The following is a 13,768-nucleotide window of genomic DNA, read 5'->3' on the forward strand; positions in this document are numbered from 1 at the left end:
AACATGGTTGCTAAAATATTGGCTAATAGAACGGAACTTTTCACACAAACGCTAATTAAAACTGCTCAGGTTCAGTTTGTCAGGGGAAGGAATATATCTTCTAATGCCAGATTGTTTATGAACGCACATCATGTTATTAATAAAAATATACGACTAACTGATAGTTAAATGGCCATTGCTTTGGATGCTGAAAAAGCATTCGAACTAGTAAAGTGGAATTATCTTTTTGAAGCGCTAAAGTGGCATGACAGTGGGAATAGTTTCATTTCCAGGGCTAAACATTTATATTCAGATCCAAAACCCTATTTTTATGAATGGCCATTTCTCTTCTTTATTTTCAATGCAAAGAGGTACTAAAGTGGGTTGTCCCTTATCATCAACTCTTCTTGTACTATCCCTTGAACCTTTGTTGGAACTTCTTCGAAGGAATATAAATATTCCAGGTATTCATTTGCGTAATTCTGAAATCAAAATAGCAGCCTACGCGGATGACATATTTGTTTTTTTGAAGAATCCAAAGGATACGCTTGTGAATTTAATGGATACCATTAAAACATTTTCAATATTCTCGGGGTAGCTATTAAATAAGGACAAATAGGAGATGCTTCCACTTAATTCGTTATATCTCAAGCAGGATTTGGCCAAATTTGTTCTGAAATGGTGTCCAATTTCTTGCAAATTCGAATGCAGACATAATGAAATTGAATATGCAAACCCTATTAGCAAGATTGCACGAATCAGTTGCTGTATGGCTCCCGTTATATCTCACATGGTGCGGTAGATTGAAAACCATACAAATGATGCTCTCTTCGGTGGTTCTATACTATCTACAAATGCTACATATTCCCTTACCTGCCTTTATTTTTAAATCTATCAACACAATTCTTCTAGATTTTTTGTGGGGATCACAAGAAAAGAAAGAGAGTATCTTTAAGCAAATTAAATAACTCATGTAAGAACGGTGGAGTTAGATTTCCGGATTTCAAATGTCATCACAAAGCCTTTATCCTTAAACAAGCTCAAAACTGTTTCCTTCCAAGTTAGTCTGACATTGTGCCTAAATTGTTGACTATTGAGAAAGCATTGGTTTCACCTTTTGATCTTAAAGATATAGCCTATATGTCTAATGGTCTTAAGTCAGCTTATTCTGAATCAATTTATTTGACAATTCTATATTTAGGAGAATTTCTCCTATCAAATAGATAGGCCCTCTCAAGATCTTTCTCCATTCTTATGGTGTATTAAAAATACACCATAAATGGTAAACCAGTATAATGGAAAGCCTGGATAAGCAAGGGAGTAAGATATATGAATCAAATCATAACAGGAGATAGTATTCTTTCATCTGAAGAATGTAATGATAAATATTCTATTCCTAGATTTACAGCTAATCATTATTTTAACCTGATGAATGCATGTTTAGATCATATTAATTTGGAAGGGAGTGACAGACTTGGGATGGATCCAACCAGGATTCATTACATGGATGCCTTAGGTCCATTTAAAGCATCTAATTTCTATAAATGATTTAATAAAGGAAGACCACCGAAAATTAAGTGGTCATCAGAGGTGCATCAGAGGTGCAATGGGAGGTGGCCTGTGCAATACAGTTCAACGAAATGACATGGTCCAGTATCTGGTCCAAGATTAAAGTGGTTTCAGCTTCAGCAAATCTAACACAAACATTTTATTGTTTTGTATGTAGAGCATTTCTTATTCCGCTGAAATTATTTAAGGCTAAACTCTTAAATGATGATGCAAGTTGGTCTTGTCCAGTGGAATTCGGTTCATTTAAACATATGTTCTATGAGTGCACCTTTTAAACATTGTTTTGGTGTCAGGTTTGGAATTACTTACTACATATATTTAAAGTTTCCATCCCTCTAAGTTTTTCCCTTATATTATTATGTAGCCTGGTATTTACCCCCATGAAGATTAACCCATCACTTGTGATTTTTGATTTGTTTATATTAATAGCCATACGTTTGATAACTTCGAACTGGAGGGACTTCAGAAAGCTTTCAGTATTGGGGTGGTGGAATAATATTTGTATTATTCATAGAATGGTAGCAAATACACCAACTCTATCGTCCAAATATGAGAAGAAATGGTGTTTCTTTATTAATTATTTAGATAGCACCAGGCCATAGTAAGTCTTGATTATAATATAATTACTCCTATGTCCCGTCCCCTTTCCTCCATACTTTTGGTACATTCCATCCAGTGGGACGGGACCGGAGCACTTTTGTAAAAAAGCATCAAATTGAAAAATGTGTCCTTCTCTTTTTACGCGGGGTACCACACGTAGCTGTAACCCTGCCCTCCTTAGCTCATCCCCGTGCATCGCCCTTCAGTCCTTTTCTCCGCGCGGTAGGGGCTGGACGCACTTGCATAACCGGAAAGAAATTTTTCTTCTTTCCGTTGTCCTTCTCTCCTGGTCCTTCTCTGGGATCAGGGGGTTTCAGGGTCGCCCCACCTTAAGCGGCAGCGGCAAGGTGGTTGGTTTTTCTCTCGGCCATCACCTTCCTCTACAGGGACAGGTAATCTCCCTGCCGACAAATCACCAAATGATATTTTTTGTTGGTCACACTACACTTCGATGGGAGGACGAATCTCGTCTCATCTGGAGGCATAGCAAACCATCAATGAAGACTGGTGAGGTTTGTCAATCGTTTAGACAGGGTTTTGCTTGCCCTTTCCTCCTACCCCACCTTTCAAACCTCTCTTGCGACAGATCGGGATTCCCTCCCTCAGAGCAGAGGTACAGAAACCTCTTTACCTCAGAGCGGTGGAATCTGTTCCCCTCATCGAGCAAGGGAGGGGCTAGTACTGATGTCCTTTAAACAACCAGGTTGGCCTGCGCACTATCTTCGATCTTTCCGAGAGAAATTCAAGTTGATCATACCCTGCCAAATAAAGTCCTCTCTTCGGAAGGGCGATTGGCTCAGTGTGGTGGTCTTCCAGGATGCTTAAATGCACATTCTGACTTGGAGCCCGCATATGAAATATCTGCGGTTCTCCGTGAGAGCAGAACACTTCAGATTTGGGTACTCCTTTTGGTCTTGGCTCAGCGAGACACACCGGAAACTCCTCTGAGGGGCCCCGCAGCGGTGCCCCAATACCCGATCTTCCTCCGAGGTTCCCCATTTGGGGCTAAGGCTGACCCCAGGTCTTCTGTGGCTTTGGATACCAGGGTTCGCCCTAAGGCTTCTCCATCTGGAGCTAACTGTACAGAGTCTTGGCTCGAGGCCCCTCTCAAGTTGGCTATAAAACCAGGGTTAAACCTGAGGTTCCCCTGCTTGGGGCTAAATCGGTCACCAACAGAATTGAGAGTCCCTCATCGAGGGTCCTGTCTGTAAGGTATATCCCTTAGCCTTGCTGCGCGCGCGGCCGTGGTGATACCAGTTCTGTTGAGGGGGCGAAAGAAGGCAGTCACGTACCACAGACCTTCCAGTACCAGCTCTGCCGAGGATCCTCCACTAGAGGCTAATTCTGGGGAAGCCCCTGACGTGTCGAGTAAACACCCTAGATCTGCCAGTACCAGCTCTGCCAAGGTTCCTTGTTTCACGGCTAGGATGGCCGCAAGGCCCCTGACTCCCCTGGGGAGACTATTGCTTCGCTTGATCCTGTGACGCAGTTAGCCCCTGGTGTGTGATAATGGCGGCCCAACCTCTGCGGGCCATGGCGGCCATTTTGAATACCTCCCTTAAAGCGATGTTTTGCATTAACAAGCAGGGTGACACAAACGCTCCTCTCCTTGTGGATAGTGTCATACAAATTTGGGCTGGGCCATCCATTATATTGTTTGGCTCAAGGCTCCACACATCCCGGTTCACCTCTATGTGACCGTAGATTAATTCAGTCACCAGTCGGCATCGGTTACGAGTGTGAGATGAACAGCAATAGCATCTCCAACCTTTTCCAGCAATGGGGCACGCCAGAGGTGGTCCTCTTTGCAGCTTGTGGGTCAGCATGAAAGCTTATGCTTTCCCCTCATTGCCTCCTTTGCCTCATTGGTTGCTCTGTAAGCACATCGAACCATTGCCAAAGCAGCTACGTGGGCTTTCCCACCAGCTTTTGGTAAACATTACTGCTTAGACGTGGGCTCCAGGGCCAATGCTCAATTCGGCCAGGCTGTTCTTCAAAACCTTTTTCAGTAAGGAGGTTCCATTCACCCGTATTTCCTGTGAGGAGTGCTTGGTAATCTCCCAAAAGTATGGGGAAAGGGAACGGGACGCACGAATATAACAAAGTTACTCACCGTAGTGACTATGTTACTCCTAGTCCATAGTCCCCTTTCCTCCATACGCCCGCCTGCCGTCCCCTCTAATAAGTATCCTCTATTATTGCTTAAAGGTCTCAGACCTGGCGATAGAAAAGGACTAAAGGGCAATGTGCGGGGCGGAGCTTAAGAGGGCGGGGTTATGGCCGCGTGTGGTACCCTGGGTAAAAAGAGAAGGAGGACACATTTTTCAATTTGATGCTTTTTTACAAAAGTGCTCCGGTCCCGTCCCACTGGACGGAATGTCCCAAAAGTATGGAGGAAAGGGGACTATGGACTAGGAGTAAGATAGTCACTATGGTGAGTAACTTTGTTAATTTATTACTTTAAGCAGTTTATTTGTATAAAACTAATTTCAGGAATGTTATTATACGAATTTGACAGTGATTTGGTAATGTAGGTTTGTATATATCCCCCCTTGTTTGTCCCTCCACCCTTCCTCTCTTTTATATCTATGTTCTAATCTATGCTCCAAACAATCTGTAGTTGTGAGATTAGTTCAGATACCTACTTGGTTTTTTAATTTGAATGGAAATGTATTGTCTACAAAGTGGATCAGGCCACTACTGTACATTCTTTTTGATTTCATGAAGGTTTAATTGAGATTTTTCTGTCTATTACATTGAAAAGGTGTTGGAAAGATGGATATCAGAGATGAAACTCAATATATTTGCAAAATGTGCTCTGTCATGGTGGTTACATCTTCCTGACATTCCTGAAGGGGCATAGGTGGCTCTCCAGATTGATTGGATGTGTTGCGCTCAATCTACATTTCCCTCCTCTGCGAAGACAAAAGAAGCCATATGGACTGGATTAGATAACTGCCCCCTATGCAGGCGAGGAAGCTTCCTCCTGGGAACACACAATAGATCTCTCTGAGTGGGATTTCATTTAGGGAGTTCAGCAAGGGTATCACAGGAGGTTTGAGAAAATCAGAACCTAAGCTGCATCCTTCCAAGCTAAGTGGGTGGGAGGTTCTTGCATCATTCAATTCGAGCCAGACAGCAGAACTGACTTGGTGGAAAAGTCGCATTGTTATGACAGTTTCCTTTGGTATGTAAATGCCCACTTGCACTGCAAAGCCCCTTTCAAACTTTAAGTAAAAAAGTATCTGCTGTCACAATCTACCCAAAGTCTATACATGTGATGGGTGGGAAGGGCATGGGAGTTCATAATGTTCACATTTTACCTAAGTTGCAGATCTTTTCTATGACTTTTATTGTCATAGAAAAAGAACCCTTTGTTGAAGTTTCACAGGACCAAAGCTTCCGCCTACGGCATAATTAGAGTCACAAAAAGTGAAAAATCTGGTGGTACAGCAAAAGTACCCTGGGATCCTTAAAATCTCACTGAATTAACATACTTTGAAATCAAATTTAATATCACAATATATCAGTTAGTTGTATCTAGTCTTTATGCTGCCCATGGTCTGGGAACTGTACCTCAGATCAAATTTACATCCAGTTAACTATTAATTTTTCAAACTCCTTCATTGATTTCTCTAAAGCTGGGATCTGCAAGTTGTGGCTCCCCAAATATTTTGCGCTAAGACTCTAACGATCACTTACCATTGACTTTACTGGCTAGAGTTGGATTGAGTTGTAGTTAAAAACATCTGGAGAGCTAAAGGTTGCAGACCCCTGCTTTAGAGAATATCCAAGTTGGAAATGTGCCCTTCATCATAATACATAGAATAGCAGAAGAACCTGATAGTTGGCAGATCCTTGTTGCATCAGCTATTTTTTGAGTTGATTGAAATTATCTTAATTGATATTGATTGGGGGATCCTTCTACTTCAGGATCATGGTGCTGCAGCTTTACATATGTAGTCTTGCGACTAAAAAACCTCTTTTGTTGCAGGTTTTCTATATGGAGCACGGGATGGGAAATCCTTCCAAATGTTCATCGATGACATCAACCTTCCTCAGCCTGATGACAACGGGGTACAGTCTTGCAACGAGGTACTGAACAGGTCTAGAAAAAGTTGGGCATGCAAGCAACTTTTCCTTATAGCGATACTGAGTGAATGGGTGCAAGGAACAGTATTTGGATTTACCGTTAATGTGCAAAGTACTCTTGAAATTAAATGTATCTGAAAGGCTTGTTAAGTACAGTTTCAAGACTCTTCTATTCTTTTCAACCTGACACAGAAGAGAATACACACTGTAAGTAAGGCATGGTATCAAGATAAAACAGACACAACTGATCACAATTCAAGGGTGTTTATTAAACTGTAAAAATGGGTGAGATAAACACCTACTCTAACCTAAATCTAAGATGGGAGCAAGCTACGACCATCAAATAATAGCAAGGCAACCCTAGTGGCATCTTGTCAAATCAAAAGGACCTATGCTAAAAAGAAAACTATTGCCAATCCTTTCCACTATGTTTACAAAAAATGATTGTGGGATAATGTTCCCCAGAAAAGAAAGAAATGTTCACAAAATGATAAGTCAGGATGGTATGGCTGGGTCTCTCTTCCCCACGTTTTAGACACGGGACAAGGCGCGACTTCTGAGCACAGCACACTCCTGGACCTCGCTAGCACAAGGTTACAGTTCCATTCAACGATACCAGGGCCTTCAGTGGCCAAGTCTCTTTTCTACAAAGTCTCTTGCCTTAGAAGGCCTGCTGCACCAAAACAACAAACAAACAAAAGTTCCTTGGGTAATCTTGTACCTTGGCCGATTGTTCTTCACCCCTTGGATCTCCTTCCGTTGGCCTCGGATCCTTCTTGCATTTTGGGCCTCACTCTGTCGGGTTCACTACCGCCTTTCAAATGCAGCTTGCAATATTGAAATGTCTTTTTAAACAACCTCCCACTACGGACAACCCTTGACCGTGTTCACTCTTGTCATCACAATGTTCACGGGTGTATTACTCTTCACCCCAACTCATAGACATCTCTCCGCCGGGTTCACATTTGCCAGTTTCACAGTTCACTTTGCTTTTAACACAATGCGGGATTCACTCTTCTTAGCTTTCCCCTTGGCATCCCTTTGTCAGATTCACATAGCCATTTTTAACACAGTTCATGCTTTTACTCACACTCTTCTTAGAAAGCAGGGATTCCCTCCCCCTAGCTTTCTTTCAGCATCCCTCTGTTAAGTTCATACTTGCATCATTCCAAAATCTTCACAATCTTTACCAGAACGCAGGGTTCTCTTCCCCCAGCTTTCATTCGCCAATGGGTCAGAGACTTTTGAGTGTACAAGGGATTTGACGTGACCCTTGTAGGACCACTCTGACACCTCATGCCACCCTTTTCCTAGGGCCTTCTGCTACTTGCAATTTCAAACCAGGTCCCGGACAGAGTCTTTCTAATTAGCACCAACGTGGCGACGGACCCCTCTGCACCTGGACCTTAACTGAGCTTTCTTTAAAGTTCATAAGCACGTAAGTTCTTTGTTCCTCAGTTCCTTGCATTCAGTTACCGATTGCAACCTTGGGCTCAACACATTTCGGTTCGCTATCAGATTTTCGGACTCACCGGCTGTGCGGGACCCTTTGGCTCCTCTTGCCTCTGGAGTCAAGGACAGTGTCACGGTAGCCAGTGTGCCTCCCTGACTGGGATATCAATGCGGGAGGCCCCCGTGCACCATTGATATCTGCTACTCCACACATCAGTTGTAAATCCCGATCTATGTTTCCTCTTTTGGATGCTTTGCGGCTCTGGGTTGAAAAGGGCAAGGGCATCTCCCTCCTTGTCCCCCTTTCAGGTCTCAACACCTTTCGTCTCTGTTTAAACTGCCATCCTGGATTAGCTGCTTCCTCATGCGGCTAGTCTTGCTCTTCATGTGCTCTCGTGCTCTGCCTTTTATCCATGTGGGAAAGGTAAAGGGCCGTCAGGTGTGTGCGGTTATTGGCAATTGCCTGACTCTGCTTGACCCGTGTGTTGGTACATGTCAGGTAAACGGCTCTGGTGTTAGTCCATTGTCTGTTACGGTGTAAGAAAATGTTCATGTCGGAAAAGGGATGATAGAGCTTTTAAGTATCCTACAGAGTAGGATAAGGAAAAGGTGTTAGAAGGAAGGGGGTACCGCATCTCAACCGTTGGTGTCCCACTTCCCAAAGACCCTCATCCAGGTGATCCTCCCCCACTGGTCCACCCCCAGGAACTGGATCCAATAGCGATGGCCGTGTCCTGGCCACCTGGATGAAAATCTCTGGGGACCAGCGGGTGAGACACCTTCAGGTTTCTCACAATAGTCACACACTTCTTCACGCATGTGTTTCCTGTGCAGCTGGTGTTTCATTAGCCCTCCCATTAGGAGGGGTCAAGCAGGATCCGCTGCTGCTTTACTACCAGAATGTGTCAGTGTAGTGCCTCATAGCTCTACTAACTGCGCACCTAGTCACACACTTCTTTGTGCTTATATTTATCGTTTTCTCAGACACAGAAAAAGCAGTATGAATTTTACTCCTGATCATATATATATTTAGATGGAGCTGAGCAACTCAATATTATCCAAATGGCCAGCAAGCGTCTTTTTACCCGGCTATCTTCTTAGCTGTGACCTGAAAGGAAGCTAGAGTCTCAGAACACATACAGTTATGAAGTCACTCCTTCTGCATCCAATGCCCATGATGATTCATTGTCGGTGGTACCTTGGACCGGAATTGGAAATGTATATTTTGAGGAGTGACTCTGCCATGCTCGAGTCAGTGTCACTTTTCTTAAATTCATCTTTTAAATGGCTGCCTCAGCAGAAATATCTTTCAGTAGCATCATTTTTTCCGCCCACATCCATGTTGAAATAACCACCAGTACTGAGAGAGATGTGTTTGTATGAAATAACAGATTCCGGTGAGTGTGTCACCTGTTGATTCACACAAAGAAATACACCCTCATCTAATTGCCATGGAAATAGGGGGCTGTGCTCTGTGTGGAGCTCTCTTCCCTCTCGATAGCAGCCAGGAAGGGTGGTGAGAGTTGGCCAGGGTGTGCCTTCACTGCGAAATCGAGAGGTAAGGGAGGGAGTATTTGACATAAGAAAACAGTGAGGCACGGGAGGGAGAATGAGGGCTAGCATCATGAGAATCAACCTGCTGTCAGGTCCCCACTGATCGACACCTGCAGGAACTGCTGAACCCTGCTTCAGCTAGTTTTGTCTACAGCTAAAATCCTGGGGGGAACAGGGTTGTAAATAAAATGGCAAACAACAGATGTTCATCCTTCTCTTGATTGGAGCTCTGAAGGTAGAGGGAGAAAGCAACAATTGGATGAGCCTATACATCTAGAGACTCACCAGATTGCTGACTATGACCCTCAGGTCTAGCACAGAATGTTTGTATGGTAACACACAGTTGAGAAACGTTATCCTTCTCTCTGGTAGTTTTCACCTTTAGTTGAAGAATCTGTGTAGCTGAATCTTTCTTGCATAGATAATGGGAAAATGTTTTTTATTTACAGAATATAAACAGTCAACCCAAGTATTCTAACTCTCTAACTAACTGTCCCTAACTTCCCCACTTATAAATAAATGATTGTGTCCTTACTTATATCATTTTTCAGTAACTAACTAATGTATAATGTGTATTACTGAGACATTGTTCAGGAGTTCCCTTGCTGAGTTCTCTTCTCTTAATAGTTTGGGAACCCAACTTTAGGATGGAGGATCCTTGTAATGTCTTGGACAAAAACCTGTGTGTCCCTATTTTTCCCGGTAGACTTCCCGCTCTATAGATGAAACACAGTGACTTCTTCGTTTATTGGACATGACAATTTGGGCGCAATATTGGCATTGATTAGAGGCCACCTCATGTATATATAGTTAGAACTTCACAGCCCAGAGAAGCATTAGTAATATTTTGCTCTGTATTTTCACATACATATTCCTTATGGAGCTTATATTATTTGAATTCTCAGACTGACACACTATATTGCTAAAAGATCACCACCTTTTCATATTGTGTAAATGTAACCATATGGAGGAAAGCTCCAGCTCTTCTAGAAGGCATTGCTGACAGAAAACGTATTTCACCTTTAACTCCTTCACATTTGATTGCAAATCTTGAAATGTGTTATGACTAGACCTGTCTAAGTCATATTTGAGAACTATCTTCAATTGGTTAGTTAAAGGGATAGTTCACTCTAAAATATTATTGGCTAAGAAAATGGCCCATAATCAAACATTATATAAAAAATATTTTTAAACAAAGTCCCTATATAAAGTTTTGAGCAAATGAGGCTCAAACTCAAACATTTCAAGCACTAGGAGGCATCCATTTTATGAAATGGATGAGCCTCCTGTGCTTCTGTTAAGCTCTGCCCTTGCGGCACTAATGAAGCTAAAGCCAGCCAGCTGTAATAAACAAAAGCTACCACTGGGTGGCTTTTGCTTCATTATTGCCGGAGACCAGAGAATGCAAGCATGAAAGCTGCATGTAGGTAAGTGCTTATTTCTTTTTTCTTAACCAAGCACTGCAAATATAAATGCAAGCTTGTTGTATTTATAAAAGCTGCGGTTTTCTTTCTAAGTTTCCCGGGCTCCCCCGGGATGGAGGAGCCGGGGAAACTTAGAAAGAAAACCGCAGCATTTATAATGTTGTATTAATAGTTGCGGTGGCTTCAGCCCCAGGAGACTCAAAACTGAAGCCAATTCAAACATAAATACAACGTTGTTGTATTTAAAAATGCTGCAGCTTTCTTTCTAAGTTTCCCGGGCTCCTCCGGAGGAGCCCGTGAAACTTAGTAAAGGAAACTGCTGTATTTAGAAATACAACTGTGTTGTATTTATGTCTGCAGCGTCTTTCACTTTGAGTCTCCCTGGCTCCCCGGACACGGGGGAGCCCAAGAGTCTCAAAGTGGAAGCCAGCACAAGCATAAATACAACGTTGTTGTATTTCTAAATGCTGCGGTTTTCTTTCTAAATTTCCCGGGCTCCTCCGAGCGAAGTATTTATAATTGCTCTGCCTTTCATTTTACGTTTTCTGTGCTTACCTGGGCTTGCGGAGCACCGAAAACGTAAAATGAAAGTGAAGGCAGCCTCTTTCATGTTGAGCTCTTTTCTGGCTGCAGTAAGCAAAATCTCCCAGTATGGGGCCTTTGCTGCTTGATTAGTGCCCCAGGGCAGAGCTTAACATGAACAGAGGAGGCTGCTTGAAATGCCAAAATGGATGCTCCCTTAGAATCCAATAGAAACCCTATGAAATGTCCGATTTAATCAGTCTGACCATAAGTTAGCAAAGCTCATTCATGCCGTTTAGTTAACACCTTTATGACAAAAAAGTCAAAACCATTCACAATGAAATTGAGAGAAAGTGGCCTTAACGGGCAAAAACATCTGTTAAGCATGATAAGTGATTAAATGTAAGTGTTCTATTTACAATATGCTTTTCTTCGTCAGCTGCTGAGGCTTCTACTGGATGACAAAGTCCTTGTGAAGCTGAGTAAACCGTTTGAGTGGCAGTCCCTGCAGGGCTTGGTGGTTCAGGCGGCAATGTCGTTACCACAGTATGCCAACAGTCCCCAAAGAATGAGTGACAAAAGGCTCCTGGTAAGTCTCTTGTCTGGGACCTCTGTCCATTTCTTACTCCCCAACATTGTAGACATTCTTAAATGTTCTAATCAATGTGATTGTTTTTCACTCTTTGAGTATCACTGCTTTGCTAAACAGATGAATGGAAGTGGGAGGAGTTTTTGACAGAATACAATAATGCAACCTCCTGAGGGAACACCATGCCCCTATGCTGGGTCCTGTGATCTGAAGCCGTGTGATGGCAGACGTGCAGGATAATATGCGCACAGAAAGAGGGAGTAGGCTTGCAAGGGCCGGTACACATATAATGAAGTCTGCAGATGTGCTGTCCAGCCTCTCTTTATCATCTGCCTTCCATATTTTACATCTTTCGTTAGAAAGGTAGCTCTGTGAGTTAAAGGCTTGATTTAAATATCTGGATTCAGCCCCCAAGACACTGGTTTGAACCTCAGCAGATGAAACTAGGTAATAATAACACACATATTATTGCGGGTCATAGAAGTGTGAGCAAACTGAGGCCGCTGTATGAAAATGTGCTATTGCTATATGTGTGGGTCTGGTGTGTGGAATGGCAAATTGTGTCCAAATGTTGACTAAGTGATTTGTATACATTTCCAATTTTGCAAAAGACTTCACTTTTGGTCAAATTGCCCAATTACATAAATATGGGCCTCATTACGACCCTGGCGGAAGACCATGGTGCTACTAGCACCATGGTCCATGCCGGTAAATTACCGACTCGGCCATGGAGAAAGGGGGAATTACCACCCCATTACAAGGTTGGCGGGGCGGTAATTCCCCCTTCCTCCGTGGCCCTTCCCCATTCCCATTTTTGCCCCATAGGGCTCAATGGGAATGGGGAAGGCGCTAAGTACGGTGCCGCAAATTGTGGCACCGTAATTAGCACCAAGGTCCCTTTGCGGGTCCCTACTTTAACGGCTGGTCTACACCAGCCGTTAAGGTCGGGTCCTGCAAATGGACCTCGTAATTAGGCGCTAATAGGTTAACGGCGCCGCAGCCTTTTACGACGCCGCTAACCCATTAGCGCCTGGGTCGTAATGACACCTGTGTGTATGTGGGGGTAGGGGAGAAGGGAGGTGGGGGTGGGGTACAGAGGCAGGGAGAAGGGGTATGGAGGAACCCACATAACAAAAATAAAAACTGGTCGAATTCAGGTTGACCAAAAGGGTTACGACCAAACTGCAGACGTTCAAAGAATGTCTTTTAAAACACATAGGGCCTCATTAGGACCCTGGCGGAGAGGGTGTTACGCCAGCGTAGTGCATGGCGTACCTCTCCGCCATACTACGAGTTCCCGTAGCGCCATGGCGGCCTTTTCCGCCTGGTTTTACCAGGCGGAGAAAACCATGGCGCTACGGGACCTCGTTGTTAATTACGCCACCGTATTTTACGGTGGCGTAATTAACTCCTTCCCCACTCCCATTATACCCTATGGGGCAAAAATGGGAATGGGGAAGGGCAGAATGGGGATTGGGGATTTACCGCTCCGCCGAGGTCGGAATGGGGCGGTAAATCCGCCAACCCCCATGGCGCTATCGGCGGCTTTCCGCCATGCTTCGCGGTGCATTTAGCACCGCGAAGTCCGCCTGGGTCGTAATGAGGCCCATAGAACCGATGGGAAAGATATGACAGAGGAGAATAAATGACACTTTTTTTATATAGACTTCAGTACCATGGGTATACAGAAATTACCTTTACTAATTTTAATGCTTCTTTAAACTTAGATTTTACCCAAAATAAAGGTGGCTTGAAAGATCTCTGTATTTGTTGCTGGCCAGTCGGGGAGCATGGCCAGCGACACCCATATAGTGGGTTTCTAGGGGTATGAAGGCATTTGTGGGGTGTTCACATTATCCCATTTTGCTCTGGGTTTTGAGAGACTCTTCTCATCGTGCACAAGTCAGGGGTCTGGGTATTTAGGACACTTTTACTGATAGTGTACTTTCCCCATGATTGAATTCTGCCTATTTTGAATACAAATTAT

The 13,768-nt window shown here is 43.5% G+C and overlaps 1 protein-coding gene across 1 annotated transcript in view; it reads left to right on the forward strand.

Annotated features, from left to right (window-relative positions):
- Positions 1-13,768, forward strand: part of LOC138452855 (uncharacterized) — a 1,928,742-nt gene that overhangs the window by 1,301,650 nt on the left and 613,324 nt on the right. Inside the window, exons 62-63 of the mRNA XM_069605205.1 lie at positions 6,143-6,243; positions 11,632-11,781. Coding sequence (XP_069461306.1) covers positions 6,143-6,243; positions 11,632-11,781 — 251 coding nt within the window. The remainder of the gene's footprint in view (positions 1-6,142; positions 6,244-11,631; positions 11,782-13,768) is intronic.

This window comes from Ambystoma mexicanum, chromosome 4p (assembly GCF_040938575.1).
Source record: "Ambystoma mexicanum isolate Mex_15411 chromosome 4p, UKY_AmexF1_1, whole genome shotgun sequence".
Classification (NCBI taxonomy): domain Eukaryota; kingdom Metazoa; phylum Chordata; class Amphibia; order Caudata; family Ambystomatidae; genus Ambystoma; species Ambystoma mexicanum.